Source organism: Hippocampus bargibanti, linkage group LG19 (genome assembly GCF_051943395.1).
Source record: "Hippocampus bargibanti isolate YZ-2025 linkage group LG19, ASM5194339v1, whole genome shotgun sequence".
NCBI lineage: Eukaryota > Metazoa > Chordata > Actinopteri > Syngnathiformes > Syngnathidae > Hippocampus > Hippocampus bargibanti.
The window spans coordinates 6335350-6353585 of record NC_142752.1 but is presented as its reverse complement, the minus strand read 5'-3'; the positions used below and the strand labels follow the sequence as shown (position 1 = coordinate 6353585).

The following is an 18236-nucleotide window of genomic DNA, read 5'->3' as shown; positions in this document are numbered from 1 at the left end:
TGAAAGCAAACACGAAGCTGTAGCATCCATTGACAAAAAGAGACGGTCTCGCATCTCCTGGCTCACGTAAATCCGCTCCAATTCCAAGCCACGACAGTTCCACATATGCATCGACGCTCTTTCCCAGAGCGTGTGATTTTCATTTTGGGGTAGTATTCATTTATTTTTTCTTTTAAGTCTCACTGTCTGAGAGATTGCGTCTCTTTTCCACGCCTTTTGCTTTTCACCATGCATTTAAATGCGACGGTCACAAATGTGGAGCGAAAACAACATTGGCTCTTGTCACCCAAAATGGAGTGTCCTTGCACACACACCCTCCCCGCTACTCCCCAATAGTAAATGTCTCCAAACGCTGATGGGTGCTACTAATTTATGTCAGGTCCGTTCATTGTGCCACAGTCCATGTTGTGGGGAATTAGTTGTCGACTGCAACGTCTGGCCTCCATTTCTCACCACACTAACTTTGTCTCTGGTTTTCAACAATGGTTCCAATTGATGGTATGCGAAGATTACAAAATGGTCTTGGTCTTATTGAGCTGTTTTATTGGCACATTCTTGTGCCTTTGTAAATTTGATCCCTTTCCATTTCTACTTAAAATTCTCGCATCTAATGGAACGTCAGGCCGCTTCTTCACTCTCTTTTTTTAATCTCATTTATTGCAGCAATCTCGCGAACAGTCTGACGACGAGCAATCGGAGGATTCGGTCAAGTTCAAGCGGCTCCATAAACTGGTTAATTCCAGCCGACGGGTCAGAAAAAAACTCATTAAGGTGGAAGAGTGCAAGAAGCACGGATCAGAAGGTTTGTAAATCGTCAAACGGGAAGCATCTGGGAGTTTTGGAAAAACAAAGCCGGTTGATATTTCAGATTTCCTCAACGTAGATTCCGCGGTCACCTGCAACGACAAGGCGGCATTGTACGCGGGGGTCCTGAAAAAGCACTCGTTGCCCCAGGAGACCTCCCTCAGCCAAGATCAGCTCTCTGTGGACGGGGACACGGATAGCCTGACCACCTCGCCGTCCTCCAGTAGCTTGGACACCTGGTCCGGACACCGTCTGGTGAAGACCTTCGGCAAGTCTTCCAGCACCCACGGCCTCATCCGCCCGCCCAGGAGAGGCCCGGTCGGCTCGGTCCCCGGCGTCGGAGGTAGCGGCTCCTCCTTCTCGGAGCTGGATGGCTGCGGATTGGACGACGAAGGGAAGTTGTCGCGCTCCACGACGGACAGCGAGATGCGGAAGGCCCTGAGCTCCATCTCCCACGGGGTAAGTAACAACGAGGCCCTGTATGCCTTTTACGGCCTCACCAAACCCCACCCCAATGCGCAATCTCGTCGCATCATCCCCCTGGACGATGACAGCCCCAAATATCACACTGCCAAACGGCACTACGGCAGCTGGACGGTCCGAAAGCCCGATCCTAACTACTCTTACTCCACCAAACACCTTCTGTACCAACGTTCGCGCAACAACACCAAGACCCCGGCGTCCCCCGTGCGTGTCACCCCGTCCTCCCCCACCCGCAGCAGCGACGTAGCCAAATCGAAAGGTTTCGGCCCGGGAGGGGGCTGGGTGTTCCCCTCCCGCCGGCTGAGGGGTCGCGGCGCAGTCAGTGAGCTGAACATCACCTACGTGGTAGAGCGGAGCCTGTACGGTCACCTCAACTGGGCCCAGCTGGTCCGCCCGGTCACCCTTAGCCGAGCTGAGCGGCGCTGTCTGTTGGAGGAGGACCGCGAGGCGGACAGGAAGTGGGTGGCCAGCGTGGACCGCTGCACCAAGCGTGTGCTCTTACGCATCCAGCAGAAGTCTGTGAGTTCAGACCGTGAGGTTCAAGTCGGCCGCCTCATCCGAGCGGGACTCGGCGTGCGTCAAAGCTGCAGAATAGCTTTTAGCCCAAAACTAGTGGGGACAGGAAGGGTCCGGAGTGTGAAATGTTTTTATTAGATACAGTCAGTGTTAGTTTTGGAAGCATGTGAATAATTATGGAACACAGTGGAACCCCTAAGGCGAAAAACAATTTCTTCTTAAACGTCGGTCGATAGTTCAAATTTAAAACATTTTTCTCATGAGAAATGTTTCGCTGCATACTTGGGGGATGCTAAATTATCCCCCAATATTTGCCGAAAACTCATTTCTTTTTTGAATTTGTGCTCAGGGTAATGTCCTGTTTCTTAACACTCTTGCTTTGATGTCTACCGTCTTTTGGTGCCAAAGAACTATGTTGAAACAAGATGAGGAGCTTCCATTGCCACGTTCAATGAACTCATTCACTGCCATTCAAAGGCATATATTAACGTATTCACTCCCAGACGTGCAAAAATGTGTCCACTCCTGTGCCAGGGTTTTTGCCATGTTCACTCTAATTCCAGAACCGACACAATATTGAGTTTTAGGACTACATAAACATTTAATGCAACGTTAGAAACCTTAGACTATCTTCTTTCATCATAAAAAAAATAACCTAATTCCAAAGTTTTTTGGGTCTGGAGTTATCTGCAATGGAAGTGGGGACGGCAGGGGTTGTCCGGGGTCTTACCAGCACTTTATCGGCACCCCCGCAAGAAAAACCAAAACCAGAACAAATCAAGGAATCACGCTCTACGCCATCTAAACGTTTTTCTGATGTCAGTGGGAAACAAAAACAAGAAATGGTGCCGGTTGTCCTTTAAATGTAGTATGTACAAACCTCATAGCACAGTAAAAACACTACAACCCAATTTATTAACTGTCTTTCAAATGTGAAAAATATCCCTGATCAGTTAATAAATTTTTCTCAAGGAATATGCAAGATATGGCATTTACAAACTATTTCGCAGATACTTGGAGGAGGAAATGGAAATAGATTAAAATAACATATGCACTGTGATTTATCAAGATTGCGTCTGTTTTTAAGTTTCCATCGAAGGGGCAAAGAAATCAACATTTATTGAAAAATGGAATCACTTTCAACATTCAAAACATATTATTACACAACGAAATATTCAAGCTCAATAATACCTACTTGTGTTAAATTCCGCCAAATCATAGATGGTTTGTCCTGACCGCGCGCTCAACAAACTCCTCACTGACGCTCTCGCCTTCACGCGCTAACAAAACACGTGTACCGTCGTTTCAATTCCCGAATAAATTCAGGGAATGGCAGTGAATGAGTTATAAAAAAGTCATTGAGCCATCTTGTGGTGTTGATTTTCAATGACCATTTTTGGTTTCATCAAGTAATCAAGTTGGTGCCGTGTCATTCTAATCTTAGAATAAATAGTGTTCAATTTATCGCAAGCTATTTTGATCATAGATTAATCAGTCAAAGTTTATCAAAATAATCTCCACTAACAATTAAACCTCTTAAAAGTTGTGTACATTGAACAATTCATTAGTCTTTACAGTGTGCCCAGTTCAGGTTACATTCATTAAAGTGAGGTGGAGACAGGGGGACTATCCTGCAGCTTCGATGCGACCTGAATCCTGTCGTGTACCAGTGAGGTCGTTCTCATCCAAGCAACTTTTTTGGCCTCCACTTTTTTCTGTTGTGGTATTTTTTATTTTGCTTTTTTTTTCAACGGCGGCCCGTGCCTCTGTTTCCTTTTTTATGGATGTTTTCAGTTCCTTGTAATTATCTCTGAATTATTATTATTATTTTTTAATCTTGGGTGCATGTCCATGTCACTGAGCATCGCCATCCCATTATTCTTGGACGCTGCTTCAAATGTATTTGTTCTACAAAAAAAAATGTGGCCCACAGCTGTGCACGCCCAAACGTGCAAGAAGCCTCAATTGCTTTTGAAGGACCTTCATGCTGGAATTTGTGCTGAGATAACGTTGGAGTAATTTTAGAATGTGAACTTTGATGTGCACGTGTGTGTCCTCCCAGCTTTGTAGAGGACGGGGGGGTCAGATCTGTGATAAGCGTGAATCTCCCTGTTATCTTGTCATTTCATAGTTTCTTTCCCATTAATGTTGAGAGTGATAAAGACCCCCTCTCACTCCCTCCCGGCCCTCATCATAAACGGCTCGGAATGTTTATGCTAAAGCTAACACATAGACGACTCTGTGTGCGTGTTTTTGTTTGCAATCGCAATCCCCCGTCTTTGTGCATGTCACGCAATGGAGGCCCCTCCAGCCGAGGGCGCCCAAAACTCTGCCTTCATTCCTTGGAGTATTTTTTTTTTGTGGCCACATGAACAGACTCCCTCTTCGAGCCACATGTTGGAACGGAATGTCAGGCTTTTTTAGCCTGCATAAAACAGCTCATTGACTTTTAAGATTTAGAGAGAAAAAGCACATAACATATTCCATAACCGTCCTCCATTTGCTGTGTCTCGTATGACATCATGCCTCGCCCTATGTGTCATACCTCAAATCTCATTGCCCGGCGCAAATGAGGAAGTTGTTAAATGTGCGGCTGATTGTTTTTTGGCTCTTCCCTCTGCAGAGAACGTGCAGCTTCGGCGGCTTTGATCTCTCCAACCGATCCCTCCATGTGCTAAACACGGGTTCAGATGGTCAGGTAAGTGCACACTGACCAAAGTGTGAAGAAAACGCTGATTTAGGTATTTTTTAAAATATTTGTATCTTCCTGATTTGGCAGAATAAAGATCAGGCGGCCATCTACAGAGAGGTGGTCAAGTCCCCCGCGACTTCCCGGATCTCGCTGGGCAAGAAGGTGAAGTCGGTCAAGGAGACTATGAGGAAGCGCATGTCCAAGAAGTACAGCAGCTCGCTTTCCGAACAGGTTGGACGGATATTTCACTGCGTGTCATTTCGAAATGAGGTTTTAAGAAATAAAAAATAGCCAGAAAGTCAATAACTCATTCACTGCCAGACTTGTGCAAAAATGTGTCCACTCCAGTGCCAGGGTTTTTGTCATTGTCACTTGAACTCTAGGACACACAGAAATTTGAGTTTTAGGACTATATAAACATTCAATACAAGGTTAGAAACTACATTCTCTTCTTTCATCAGAAAAAAAGAGTTAATTCCTAAATTATATGGGTCTGGAGTTATATGAGCTTGAAATGAGAGCTGCTGTCCAAAATGCAATGCACTATTGGTTTACATAGTGCTTTAACAACAGCTGAAGCTGGAACAAAGTCAAAAAGTCACAGTCAGCTTTATTGTCAAATATGCTAATATGCATGACATACAGCACAGATGAAATTACTGTCCTCTCTGACCCAGGACGTAAGGCACTTATAATGACTTTGACAAACATAATAAACATGGAAACGCCAATTTGCCGGGAGAGGGGAGCCGCTGCGTGTTCATGCGCCGCCCATCTTGGGAAAAACAAAAATAACAAATAATATGACAACACAAAGACACAGAGAGTCATTCATTCTTCAGGACTTGCTGTACCCTGCTGTACAAAGCGCTAATATGGAAAAAAAGGGAAAAGATGCCGCCTTGTGGAAAGGAATAAACATTGCCAGAGGTCTGACCAGCGCTTTATCGGCAAGCAAGGAAAAACAAATCCCGAATAAATTAGTAGTTGTATTAAGTTCATCCTGCCTACTTGATATCTAATTTAAAACAGATTATTTTCTTACAGACAGTGTATTGTAGGTGTTCAAATACCTGACATGTTTCGGCGTATACTTCCGCCTTCGTCAGAGTGTCACGGATGTTGTTTTGAGGCATAACGTTTTTATACGCATAACGTAACAAATACATTCGGGTAATGGCACTCCACATTTTATTTTCAATTCCCGAATCAATTCGGGAATGGCAGTGAATGAGTTAAGTATGTTAGTTTCTGTAAAGAAGAAATATCCTCCCTTTTTCTTTTCAAACAATTCGCAGGATGTTGTGCTGCCACATCATTAGCCCGCAGAGTGGGTGGGTGGGAGTACGTATTTGTGTTGGTTACAGCGTAAACACTGCTCCGAACACATTGGGATTGTCACCACGGGATCCGCTTTGTGTTGGGTGTGGGCTTCTTTCTGAGCCCATTCGAGTGATGCAAGTCTCCCTTTGGATTGCTTAGTCGTTCGGGTTAAAAAGTTGACTTGTCATTGCCATTCGCTTTAGTCCTCCAAGTTCCATTAGACAGCGTCCAAAACATCTGTCCATGGCGGTGGTCATCACAACATCATGACCCACATTTTCAAGCCTGCGTCATACATCTGCTACCTGTTAAACAAAACACAAAAAAAATAAAAGAAATGGAAACCGACAGTTCATTTTTAGTGGGCTACAATGCCCTCTAGTGGATAACCGAAACGAACCTGGTGTTGTTCTGTCATGTCGCTGCTGTATTGTGGTGATGACATTTGTTTACAATACAATTAAATCTTGCAATGGGAACTTTCTTTTAAATTGTTTTACCTAAAGCACATATTTTAACTAATTCACTGCCAGACAATGTGTAAATATGTGTCCACTCCAGTGCCAGGGTTTTGGTCATTTTCACTCAAATATCAGGACCCTCAGAATATTGAGTTTTAGGACGACATAAAGATTCAATGCAGCATAAGAAACCTTAGACTCGTATTTCATCTGGAAAAAAGAGTTGATTCCTAAATTATATGGGTCTGGAGTTATAAGATCTTGAAATGGGGACGGCTGTACAAAATACAATGCAATATATACATATTGGTTTATTAAAGGTAAGGATTCCTCCTTGAGGAAGGGAATAAATATTGCCAGATACATTCGGGGATGGCAGTGAATGAGTAATAAAAAAGTGATTGGCGCCATTTTACGGGCATCTATTTTCAATTTATTTCCTAATTTACATGAGCTTGAAATGAGGGCGGCTGTCCAAAATACAAGACATTACATACATATTGCTTCATATATCAATTTAACAACAGCTGAAGCTGGAACAAAACGCTAACATGGAAAAAAGGGAACTGCTGGCCCTTTGTGGAAGGGAAAAAAATTCCTGAGGTCTGGCCAGGGCTTTACCGACACCCATGCAAGAAAAAACAAAACCCAAATTAATTTGGAAATGGCGCTCTATGTCATGTTTAATTCTTGAATGAATTAGTGAATGGCAGTGAATGAGTTAAAATCCAAAATAGGCTTGTGTGTAATAACTATGCATTTTTCCTTCTCCCCCACCCGCTTGCCTTAACATATCTTTTGCTTTACAGTCAAGTCCGGATGGAACACCTGGTTCGCCACAGTCCCTTCAGCCTGACAGCGACTCCCTGGAGAAACCCAAACTCAAGGCGGGCGGCTCAGTGGAAAGTCTCCGAAGTTCACTGAGCGGTCAAAGCTCAATGAGTAAGTTGTTTACTTTCAAGTGAGCGCTTTAATATTTTACCTACCACACTTTCACCGTTGCCATGTTGCGGTAATAATAAATAGCGGGCTTTTGGACAACGGCCTTGACCTCATCCGTCCGGTTACAACTCGGGAGTTCTTCAAACTGTCCTGTGTGATCAAACATTCGCTATTTTTCCAAACTTGAAGTCTTGGTCAGTGTAGCAAGTGTCAAGCTGTTTGGAACACGCAGACACTGGCAAACATACGATTGTAATTATGGAGGGAAGAGGAGTCCGAAAGTGGGCCATGTTGAGGAGTTCTTTTAAAAACACTGTGAATGTTTCACAAGTACTGAAAACCGTTTCATCTCGGATCAAGAAATGATTATTTGCTATCCATTCATATATTTATGTATTTATTTATTTTGTTATTTCTTTGTTTGTGTTTATTGATTTTATTTATGTATTTATTCAGTTATGTATTTGTCTGTTTATTTATGTAGTATTTATATTTTTATCAATCTATTCGGGTACTTGTTTATTTATTTATTTATTTATTTATTCATTCATTTATGTTTTATGTTTTACTTATTTGTTTATATATGTGTTTATTTCATTATTTATTTATGTATTTCTTTATTTCATTAATTTATGTTTCATTATTATATTTATTTATTTATTTATCTAACTATGACATTGTTTATTTGTATATTTATTTATCTATTTATTTAGTTAGTCTATTTATTTAACTATCTAACTATGAAATTGTTTATTTGTATATCTATTTATCTGGTTATTTATTGGTCTATTTATTTAGTTCGTTAGTTATTTATTTATTTATTTATTTGTTTGTTTACTTATCTGTTTATACATGTACTTATTTCATTATTTATTTAGTTTATTTATTTTATTTATTTCTGTCATTTATTTATTGATGTATTTAATTATTTATTTCTGTGTTTATTTATTTTATTTTATCTCACAATGTCTTAGCATACCATCTGGTCATAGCAAATGCACAATCATTTTTGCTAAATAAATTTCCGTCTTTGGTGTCCAGGCGGGCAGACGGTGAGCACCACCGACTCCTCAGCCAGCAACAGAGAAAGCGTCAAATCGGAGGATGGTGACGACGAAGAACCGCCTTACCGGGGACCGTTCTGCGGCCGCGCTCGAGTACACACGGACTTCACGCCGAGCCCATACGACTCAGACTCGCTCAAATTGAAGGTGAAATTTCCCCCTATCATCAATATGTCAATAATGTTTCCGCTGATAATTTTGAAGCACCTTTTGAATTTTCTTTCTGACGACATCCTGCAGCGCGGCGACGTGATTGACATCATCAGCAAGCCGCCCATGGGCACCTGGATGGGCCTGCTTAACAACAAGGTGGGCACCTTCAAATTCATCTATGTGGACGTTCTATGCGAGCAAGAAGAAAAGCCCAAACGTCCACTGCGGCGGCGGCGGAAAGGACGACCACCCAAGCCGGCGTCTGTGGAGGAGTTGTTGGAACGGATTAACCTCAAGGTGAGAGGGGGATGCGCCTCGTGCCCAAACCTCCTCAAATAATGTGCTAAAATATTTTGACATGGCGTCCTCAAAGGGAAGTAATCATAAGCACAAACATTGTTCCACATACATTGAAAGAAATTATAGACCAGCAGAGCTAAATTTAGCGCAGGAAATTACAAGCTACGCCATCACATAAACATTCACACCCACTGTCACAACCACACTTCAATCTTATGTCCAAACTGACACCGGAGGGGCCCAAAAAGGTGAATGGGGGCGACAAACCAACCTTGTGTTAACATACGTAATTTCCACCTCATGTTGGACCACAATTTTTTTTTTCGTGTCACATGGTGCTTTGCATATTTCGTGCAGCTGACTTGCTTCATTTGCCAGTCCATATTATCATCATATTGAATTAAAAATAAGAATAATATTAAAAAAAATGGCCGCCTTGTTTTAGAATTGAAATGGTCAGCTTCTCATGACCGTCCTATCCACGCAGGAGCACATGCCCACGTTCCTGTTCAACGGCTACGAGGACTTGGACACGTTCAAGCTGCTGGAAGAAGAAGACCTGGACGAGCTGAACATTAAAGACCCCCAACACCGAGCGGTATTGCTCACAGCCGTGGAACTGCTGCAGGAATACGACAGTAAGGAATCACAAATGATGTTATTGTTTAAAATCGGGTTTCTAACAACTGCCTTTGAGCATCTCTGGATTGGATTGGATTGGATTTGCCTTTATTAGTCTTGCAGTGGAGAAATGTACATTTCACAGCATCAAAGTTATGAGAGTAAAAGGAAAGGAAGAAGTAGAAAAACAAATACAGCTGTAAAGGCAACTACACTCGCGGCGCCATATTGAAGTAAAAAAGAAAAAACTAAATAACAAATGTGACACACAACAAAAGACACAAACAGTCATTCAATCTTCAGCACTTCTACACCCTCTTTGTTGCATGAATCGGTTCTAGATAAAAGAGGAGAGGATCAAAGCGTTCTTTTCACCAGTGGATCCGAGACCTCATGTGAATGTCTGCTACAAGCTAAACGTTGAAAGCAAACAAGAAGCTGTAGCATCCATTGACGAAAAGAGATTGTCTCTTTTCCGCTTTAATTCCAAGCCGCGGTAGTTCCACATACGCATCGGCGCTCTGCGCTGACGCTCCTTTCTTGTCATTGCGAGCTCCTCAACCCATGCATCCATCCAGCCGCATACGTTCTGATTGGTTTAAGAACAAATCTGGACTCTCATTAAGTGGATGCTGCACCGTGTGTCGCGAAAAACACTATGTGAAGAAAACAAAAATATTTTTTCACTCCTCCGTGTCCAGGCAGCAGCGATCCGGAGCGCAGCGGCCTATCGAGCTCCCAGGAGAAGTTGCTGTCCGAGGGCTTGGGCCTGATCGGAGACTCCCCGCGGGACTCGGGTTGCTACGAAAGCAATGAGAATTTGGAGAATGGTAATGTTGGCTTGACCGGGGTTCGCTTTCATGATGGCAACGTCTGCACCGCATCTCTTCCCGCTTCTGCATTTCTAACTCCACCCATCACAAACTTCTGTAACGCTGTCTGATCATTTTGAATTTCTTGTAACCACTCGATCTGCCGCCTCCTACCTTTGTCCATCCACAGCTGGTTTCCCAAACTGCTACAACTCAACAACAACCAAAAAAAAGTCGATTTTGTGACTCTAAATTGTATGTTTTAAATTGAAAAATTCAGACTTTTTTTTTCCCCATAATTTTTTTTGCGCAAGTCGTATTTTTGTTTCCCATGCACTTTTCTTTGAACATTTTATTCCCCCTCTGAAAAAGCATATTAGTTTGTGATAGTAAAAGTGTATTCTTGGAAAATTCCTGACTTTAAAATGACTTATTTTCTGCTTTTATCAAATAATTTTATAATCTAGTTTTATATATATATATATATATATATATATATATATATATATATATATATATATATATATATATATATATATATATATATATATATATATATATATATATATAGGGCGGCCCGGTAGTCGAGTGGTTAGCACACCGGCTTCACAGTGCAGAGGTCGCCGGTTCGCGTCCCGGTCCGGCGTCCCTGTGTGGAGTTTGCATGTTCTCCCCGGACCCACGTGGGTTTTCTCCAGGTCCTCCGGTTTCCTCCCACACTCCAAAAACATGCATGGCAGGCAGATTGACCACAGCAAATTGTCCCTAGGTGTGAGTGTGAGAGTGACTGTTGTACGTCTTTGTGTGCCCTGCGATTGGCTGGCAACCAATTCGGGGTGTCCCCCGCCTCGTGCCCGCAGACAGCTGAGATAGGCTCCAGCAACACCCGCGACCCTCATGAGGAATAAGCGGTACGGGAGATGAGATGAGATATATATATATATATATATATATATATATATATATATTTGCTTTTGTACATAAATTCTTTTTTTATAATAGACCTGATGGTCTGCTTCACGATAACTAATTTTTTTTTTTAACAACAATCAATCTCAATAGACTGTGCGCCCCAATCGATATTTTGATCGGGGCGCCATTTAACTCATTCACTGCCATTCACAATTTGTTTTCGGGTTTTGAAAATATGACGAGGAGCGTCATTCTCGAATTTGTTGTTGTTGTTTTTTTTCATGCTTTGGTGCCGATAAAGCGCGATAAAGGCAATGGCCTCTGGCAATGTTTTTCCCTTCCACAAGGGGGCATAATTTCCCTTTTTTTCCCATTGTAGCGCTTTTTTCCAGCTTCAGCGGTTGTTAAAGCGCAATATAAACCAATATGTATGTCTTGTATTTTGGACAGCCACCCTCATTTCAAGCTCATACAACTCCAGACCCATATAATTTAGGAATCAACTTTTTTTCTGATGAAACCAGAGAGTCTAAGGTTTCTAACGCTGCATTGAATGTTTATGTAGTCCTAAAACTCAATATTCTCTGGGTCCTAGAATTCAATTGACAATGACAAAAAACCCTGGCACAGGAGTGGACACATGTCTGGCAGTGAATGAGTTAATAACCCCCCCCCCCCCCCCCCCCCCCCCCCCGAGGAGCTGCAGTTTGGGATCCCCTGCTCTGGAAATCCCGTCTCATGACCCACATTTCCCTCTCGTCTCCCTCTCTTCATCACTCTTTCCATCCCTGTAGGCCTTCTGTGCCATCAGCACCGAAGTCGGCATGTAGTTGGGAAGCAGCCTGGCCCCAGACCAGTAAGCCTGGTCTCCCCCTCGGTTCTGGGAGCCCACGGCCAAAGGGAGAACGCCTCCCCAATGCAAACAACAAATGTTCTCACGAGAACAAACTCGCTGCCAATCGAAGAATTCCAAGCTCAAACCCCGCCTGTGGATTCCACATTGATGACGGCGTACAAAGGGGACGATTATGAATATTTCTGCTAAGTGATAACGATTGACTCTTTTCCTAACGATACTGGATTGCACAATGGCAACCGATGTGTGCCGAAACTTTGCGGGAATGCGGCGGGAATTTTACGTTCCTCCTCCCGCATATTTTTAACATCCGAAACCCATAAATCACTGCTCTGTCAAAAAAACACTCTTCCTCTCTTGATTGCTGCTTTTTTTGGTGTAAATACAGGGCCTAACTGTGTGTGGTTGGGAATTGGCTATGGTTATTGTGTGACTGAGGTGATGGAATTTTTAAAAGGAACCAAAACAAAAAGTCCCTATCCAACCCCCCAACCAAAAAAAACAATAAAGATGTCGCTGCTTGCTTTTTCATTCGTCTCTTGTTTTCCTTTTCACGCCTTTCAAACGTTCACCAATTTCCCGCTTGTTTAAACATTTAACATTTTCTGCATGTTCTTTTTCCAAGCTCGGTGTTAAAAAAAAGCGAAAGCAAAGCTTCATATTGACGCTTGTCGAGAAATAATGACACAGTTGATCCCTGAATATTCTCCTCTGGAGGAAATCATGTCGCGCACCGTGTTTTATGCCTTTTGAGTGTCGTTGTTCCATGTTATCAAGCAACTTGGATGACGACTGCAGTCACATTGACGTATTTAATGAACCAGCCTGGGTCAAAATGCCTTAATTTCTTTTCCTCATGGATCAATAAGCAATCCCGTTCGATTTAATAATATCGTCATTTTTTAAATTATCTTTTATGTACATTTTCCGGTACTGCGATGCCATTTCATCTCATTCCATCCGCCGAAATTTCTCTCTGTCCATCCCATTGCAACTTTAATATGGCTGTTTTCACCTCTTTCACCCATCATGCTTTGTAACTCAAAGGACGAGATGGTAAGTTGCTTCCGCTTTTCATTCTATCATGATTGATGCCATTACCTTGTATTTCCGCAAAAGGGGTGGAAAGGGGTGGAGCTCTGCTAATGTGATTTTATTTAATGACACAGTTAACTCATTCACTGCCAATGTGCAAAAATGTGTCCACTCCAGTGCCAGAATTTTTGTCATTTTAACTCAAATTTCAGGACTCGCAGAATATTGAGTTTTAGGACTGCATAAATATTTAATGCAGCGTAAGAAACCTCAGACTATCTTCTTTCATCAGAAAATAAAGTTTTTTCCTAAGTTATATGGGTCTGGACTTATGCAAGCTTGAAATGGGGGCAGATGTGCAAAATACAATACAATACATGCATATTGATTTATATTGCGCTTAAACAACAGCTGAAGCTGTGACAAACTGCTAACATGGAAAAAAGGCAAATGCTACCACCTTGTGGAAGTCAAAAAACATTACCAGAGGTCTGACCAGTGCTTTATCGGCACCCAAGCAAGAAAAAACCAAAAACCAAAGAAATTCGGGAATGGCACTCAATGTCATGCTTTTCAATTCCCGAATAAATTTGGGAATGGCAGCGAATGAGTTGAGAATGCATAGAAATAGAACTTAGCCATTTGCGATTTAACTACTTTTGTACCTGTGCTCTGGTATGACACTAAAAAGTTGCATCCTTCAAAATAAATGTGACTATTTTTTTATTTTTCAGGTAAAAGCAAAAAGGCCTCCTGCTCAGGACGCTCTCCAGGCCAATCTCCAGACTATCCTACTCTTCCAATGACCATCTCCAGTGAGGCTTTGCAGCAGAACACAAAGAACCAGCGCTCCAAGAACCTTTTCAACAAGTCCTCACTGAAGGGGCGCCGCAAAGCCCATCGATGTTCCCCCATCCCATCCAGTCGTAGCTGCGAGGACCTGGAAGAACCCTTCCAGCCTGACGGTTCCTGGAAACGCTCTTATTCCTTAGGAGACCTGCACTGGGAGCTTAGGAAAGACCAGAATGAGGAGGTGAAATTAACGAAAGACCAACCCAGGTTGGATTCGAGTGGACTCGTTCAGGAGAGTTCGAGTTCCTCGTCTTGTACTGCAAATCCACCGGTGAGTCCAAAACCAAGACTTGAAAGACCACCTGTACCCTCACAACTGCCCCTGAGGCCGCCTTGTCCTACAACCATAGCCCCGAGCCCCCCTAAGTCCAACGCAAGGCTCACACGGACTCATGCCAAAAAACCACCCGTCCCGCCTCCCGTTCCCGCCAAGAAATCCAGAGAAAGACTCACTAACGGGGTCTGCCACCCCCCGCTCTCCGTGCCCTCTTCGCCTTCCCCTGCCCCTTCCCCGACGCACTCGCTTACACGTTCCCACCCGAGCAGTCCCGTTACACGGTGTGCGACCCGTCCGGCCCCGCCACTTCCCGCCAAGGTCCCGAGCAGCCCCGGCAACCCCCGTAAGTCTTCGCTAGAGGACGCGGGCGCCTCGGTGGCGCCCCTGTGGCTCCAAGACCTGGGCGGAAAAGTGGGGGTGACGAGGAAGGCATCCCATTCTAAAATGAGTCCTGATCTGCTCACCTTGCTGGAGCAAAGGCTGGACGCCGAGGGCATCGATCTCACGGAGGAGCCGTACTCAGACAAGGTAACCTGAACCAGACCACAACCCCAAACTGGTCGCCAGTCAGTTATATATTGAGACAAACAACCTTACACACCGGCATTCCGACCAACTGTGATTCTTATAGCTTTAGCCAAAAATGGAGATGTTGTCATTTTTGTTCAGGGTGCTGTTTTCTGGCCATTTCCTGGTCCGGGAAATTGTGATTATTTCTTTTTGTTTTGGCTTTCCCTCCCTACTAGTCCTTTCAAAACATTTTCTCAACACGTCTCTGCTCCGTGCTTGCCAACCAAAACCAGAGTCCCCTGTTGGATGTCCTTTCGTTTACATACCGATTGTGTTCATGTAAATAAAAGAACGGCATTTGTTTTTATTTTATTTTTTTCTTTGCCATTAGGCAATGTTTCTTCGGTAATCATCTGTCATGTCTTCTTTCCCCTCCAGCACGGCCGCTGTGGTATCCCCCAACCTCTGATGCAGCGCTACTCGGAAGACCTGAAGCAGCCCGTCAAAGAAGTGGCCTCCACCATGGACCAGCTGAGAGTCCGAGAGCTGCGCAAACAACACCGCATGGCCGTAAGGACGCACTACCACAATTTGATATCACATTAGATTTTGTTATTTTTTAGGGGGCTGTCAGGTGGTATTTGGATTGGATGAGCCTTTATTAGTCTTGCAGTGGAGAAATTTACTGTACATTTCACAGCAGCTAAGTTATGGAAAGAAGAGGAAAGCAAAGGAAGAAGTAGAAAAGCAAAATACAGGAGCTACTGGAAAGGCAGCTACCCTAATGGGGCCATCTTGAAGTCAAAAGAACAAAACAACAAAATATGACATCACAAAGACAGTCATATCGAGCTAACTATCTAGCTGGGCACCAAGCTAGCACTTGGTTTGCTATCTACTAGCTACCTACCTTGCTCGCTGCTATTTGCTAGCTATCTATTAGCTATCTACTGTATCTATTTCGCTAGCTGTTAACTATTGATTAGCCAGATAGCTAGCTTTCTATGTAATTCAGTTATTCCGGGTTGAGTGAACGCTGGCGCGTGTGGCTGCCGCTGCTCACCCACAGAAAAACTTCCTGTTACTGTAAAGTGACCTTGAGAATTTTGAAAGGCAATAAATGAAATGTATTCTTCTTATTATTATTATTACTATTATTATTATTATTATTCAATCTCAAGCACTTTCTGCACCTTCTTTGTTGTATGAAGCAGTTCTAGAAGAGAGTATCAAAGCATCCTTTTCAACAGTGGATCAGGGACATCATAGTGAAATGTGCATGTCTGCTACAAGCTAAATGTTGAAAGCAAACACAAAGCTGTAGCATCCATTGACAAAAAGAAATTGTCTCACTTCTCCTGTCCAACATAAATCCGCTTCAATTCTAAGCTGCGACAGTTCCACATAGGAAAAAAACTGAAATCAAATCTCTAAAAGACACATTTTGTGTCTGCAGATCCCCTCGGGCGGTCTGACCGAGATGTGCCGAAGACCGGCGTCGTCAAACTCCGTCAGTACCGTCTCGGACTGGCTGGTGTCCATCGGCCTGCCCATGTACGCCTCCGCCCTGGCGTCGGCCGGCGTTGACTCGCTGAGCGGCGTGGCCTCCCTGACGGAGAACGCCGCCTGGGAGGCGGGCGTGCGTAATCACGCGCACGCCCGTCGCTTGTTCGGCGAAGCCCAGTTGGTCGCCGAGCGACGGGATGTGTGAATCGACTCACCGCAGTTAGATTCACCCTTGAAATATTGCCAGTAGGCACTGGAGTACTTCCTATTTGCCAAAACGCTTTTCCAGCAGGGTTTACTCGTGTCGGTGGGGAATTTGAAATCAATGTTGGCTTTTGAAAGGATGCCTTAAAAAAATACGCAAAAGTCACTCAAAATGTGTTCAACGAAGGACTGACTGCCTTTGCGTAAGATAGCACACAACCATTTCGTGGACGCGTCACAAGCGCTTGGCTTGTGAAAAGTGTTTTTTTTTTTTCAATTACTTCCAAAAAAAATTCAACTGGATGGTCTGATTTCATACACACTAAACTGTTGCTTCTTCCAAAATTCCAATTCTTCATCTCTGGTGCGTTTTCGGCGAAATCCTGAAAATTTCATCCCAAGGGCCAGTTTTCAGGAAACGTTTTTGCCAATCGAAGTGACTCTCATGACGAAGAACTCATGCATGCCAACAAGTGACACGTGGCTTTCTTTTCTGAAACTGTGTCTGTATTATAGCTTCATTTTTGTTCATCTGATATGAAATTTGCTGTCTGGGTCACATGACTAATCAGCATTCCTGACACGTTATTTTCATTATTTTTTTTACCATAACTCTTCCCTTAGCTTAATGAATGTTGATGATACGGTAAATGCAAGACAAGGGCTTATTCTACCAACACACCCCGCCGCTACTTTGTGCCGAATACAACCTGTTTATTTCAATTTCACACTTACTGAGTAAAACATTTTTTAAGTATCTTAGTAAAAACATCCAAAGAGACAGAGCTGATGTTAGGAACAAAGTGCTAATTTTACACAGTGGAACCTCTAAAGTCAACTCACCCCGACGAGCAACATTATTGGTCACATGACAAGTATAATATTTTGGTCAAGAATTTTCACATCTTATTTTTATACTTTTTTTTTAATGTATTTATAACAAAACCACACACTGCATTGTCTAATTTCTACTTTTAAAAATACATTGTTTGTAAATGTAAATCAAATGTTTCTCTCTGATAACACAATAGTGTGATGGTTTAAAATCGATGTATGCAACCAAAAAAAAAATCGGGCAAACAATTTGACAACCCTCCCTCATTTGGCTTTTTCTTTATCTTTTCCACATGCAAACAGAACATCTGCCGCAGTGACAAATGAAATAGAAAAGAAAATAGACTAATTATTTAAATTTATAAATTGTCTTTGGAGGTTCCGCTGTATATCAAATAGTATAATTCCAACATATTTACATTGTTACAAAAATCAAACATCAGGTGGAAAGCTACATAAGAAATCAGGGATAAACTGAGTGCACACTTGGCATCCAATCGCCTTTTTTTATCTCTTCATGAAGAGGATGTTTCAAATGCGGTGCTGTGTTTAAGGCGAGACAAGTGATTAGTAAAGAATAAAAAAAATAAAGATACTGACACTAAATGCACTTTAGAGGGTGACTTCATCTAGCGGCGACTTTTTTTGCAAAAGGTTTTGGTGGCTCCTTAATGAAGAGCTTGCATAATTAAGTGTTAAAGTCCCCCCCCCCTCCCTTATTCCTTCCTCTTTGTGCCGTCTTGATTGCATATATGAAATGCAATACACATTCTATATATGTCATCAATATTTAAATAAGTTATTCCACCCCCTTTCTCTTTTTTTCCTTTCTATATAACATGAACTGTAATTAGCTGTACAGTACCATACAGATAGCAATACCCTCCTGTGTAATGAATTATGCTTTGACAAATGAGGAGCCGCAGAGTTTTTATTGTAACGTGTACAAATGATGGTTTTATCTGCTTTTCATCTACTTAATGAATGTCCATACAAATTTGCTTGTGCATTGAAACAATAAAAAATGAGAAAAAAACTCTGTCTGTCTTTTTATCTCTCTCTGTCTCTCTCTCTAGCTC

The 18236-nt window shown here is 42.7% G+C and overlaps 1 protein-coding gene across 4 annotated transcripts in view; it reads left to right on the top strand.

Annotated features, from left to right (window-relative positions):
* Positions 1-18182, top strand: part of sash1a (SAM and SH3 domain containing 1a) — a 108102-nt gene extending 89920 nt beyond the window's left edge. Inside the window, exons 9-20 of one of the 4 annotated variants that reach the window (XM_089021629.1) lie at positions 664-802; positions 869-1806; positions 4427-4501; positions 4583-4726; positions 7089-7221; positions 8263-8432; positions 8526-8735; positions 9226-9376; positions 10061-10189; positions 13709-14631; positions 15052-15183; positions 16070-18182. In XM_089021629.1, the coding sequence (XP_088877755.1) occupies positions 664-802; positions 869-1806; positions 4427-4501; positions 4583-4726; positions 7089-7221; positions 8263-8432; positions 8526-8735; positions 9226-9376; positions 10061-10189; positions 13709-14631; positions 15052-15183; positions 16070-16324 (3399 nt within the window). In that variant the 3' untranslated portion in view covers positions 16325-18182. The remainder of the gene's footprint in view (positions 1-663; positions 803-868; positions 1807-4426; positions 4502-4582; positions 4727-7088; positions 7222-8262; positions 8433-8525; positions 8736-9225; positions 9377-10060; positions 10190-13708; positions 14632-15051; positions 15184-16069) is intronic. The other 3 variants (XM_089021630.1, XM_089021632.1, XM_089021631.1) reach the window with 3 other exon arrangements.
* Positions 18183-18236: the final 54 nt, after the last annotated feature.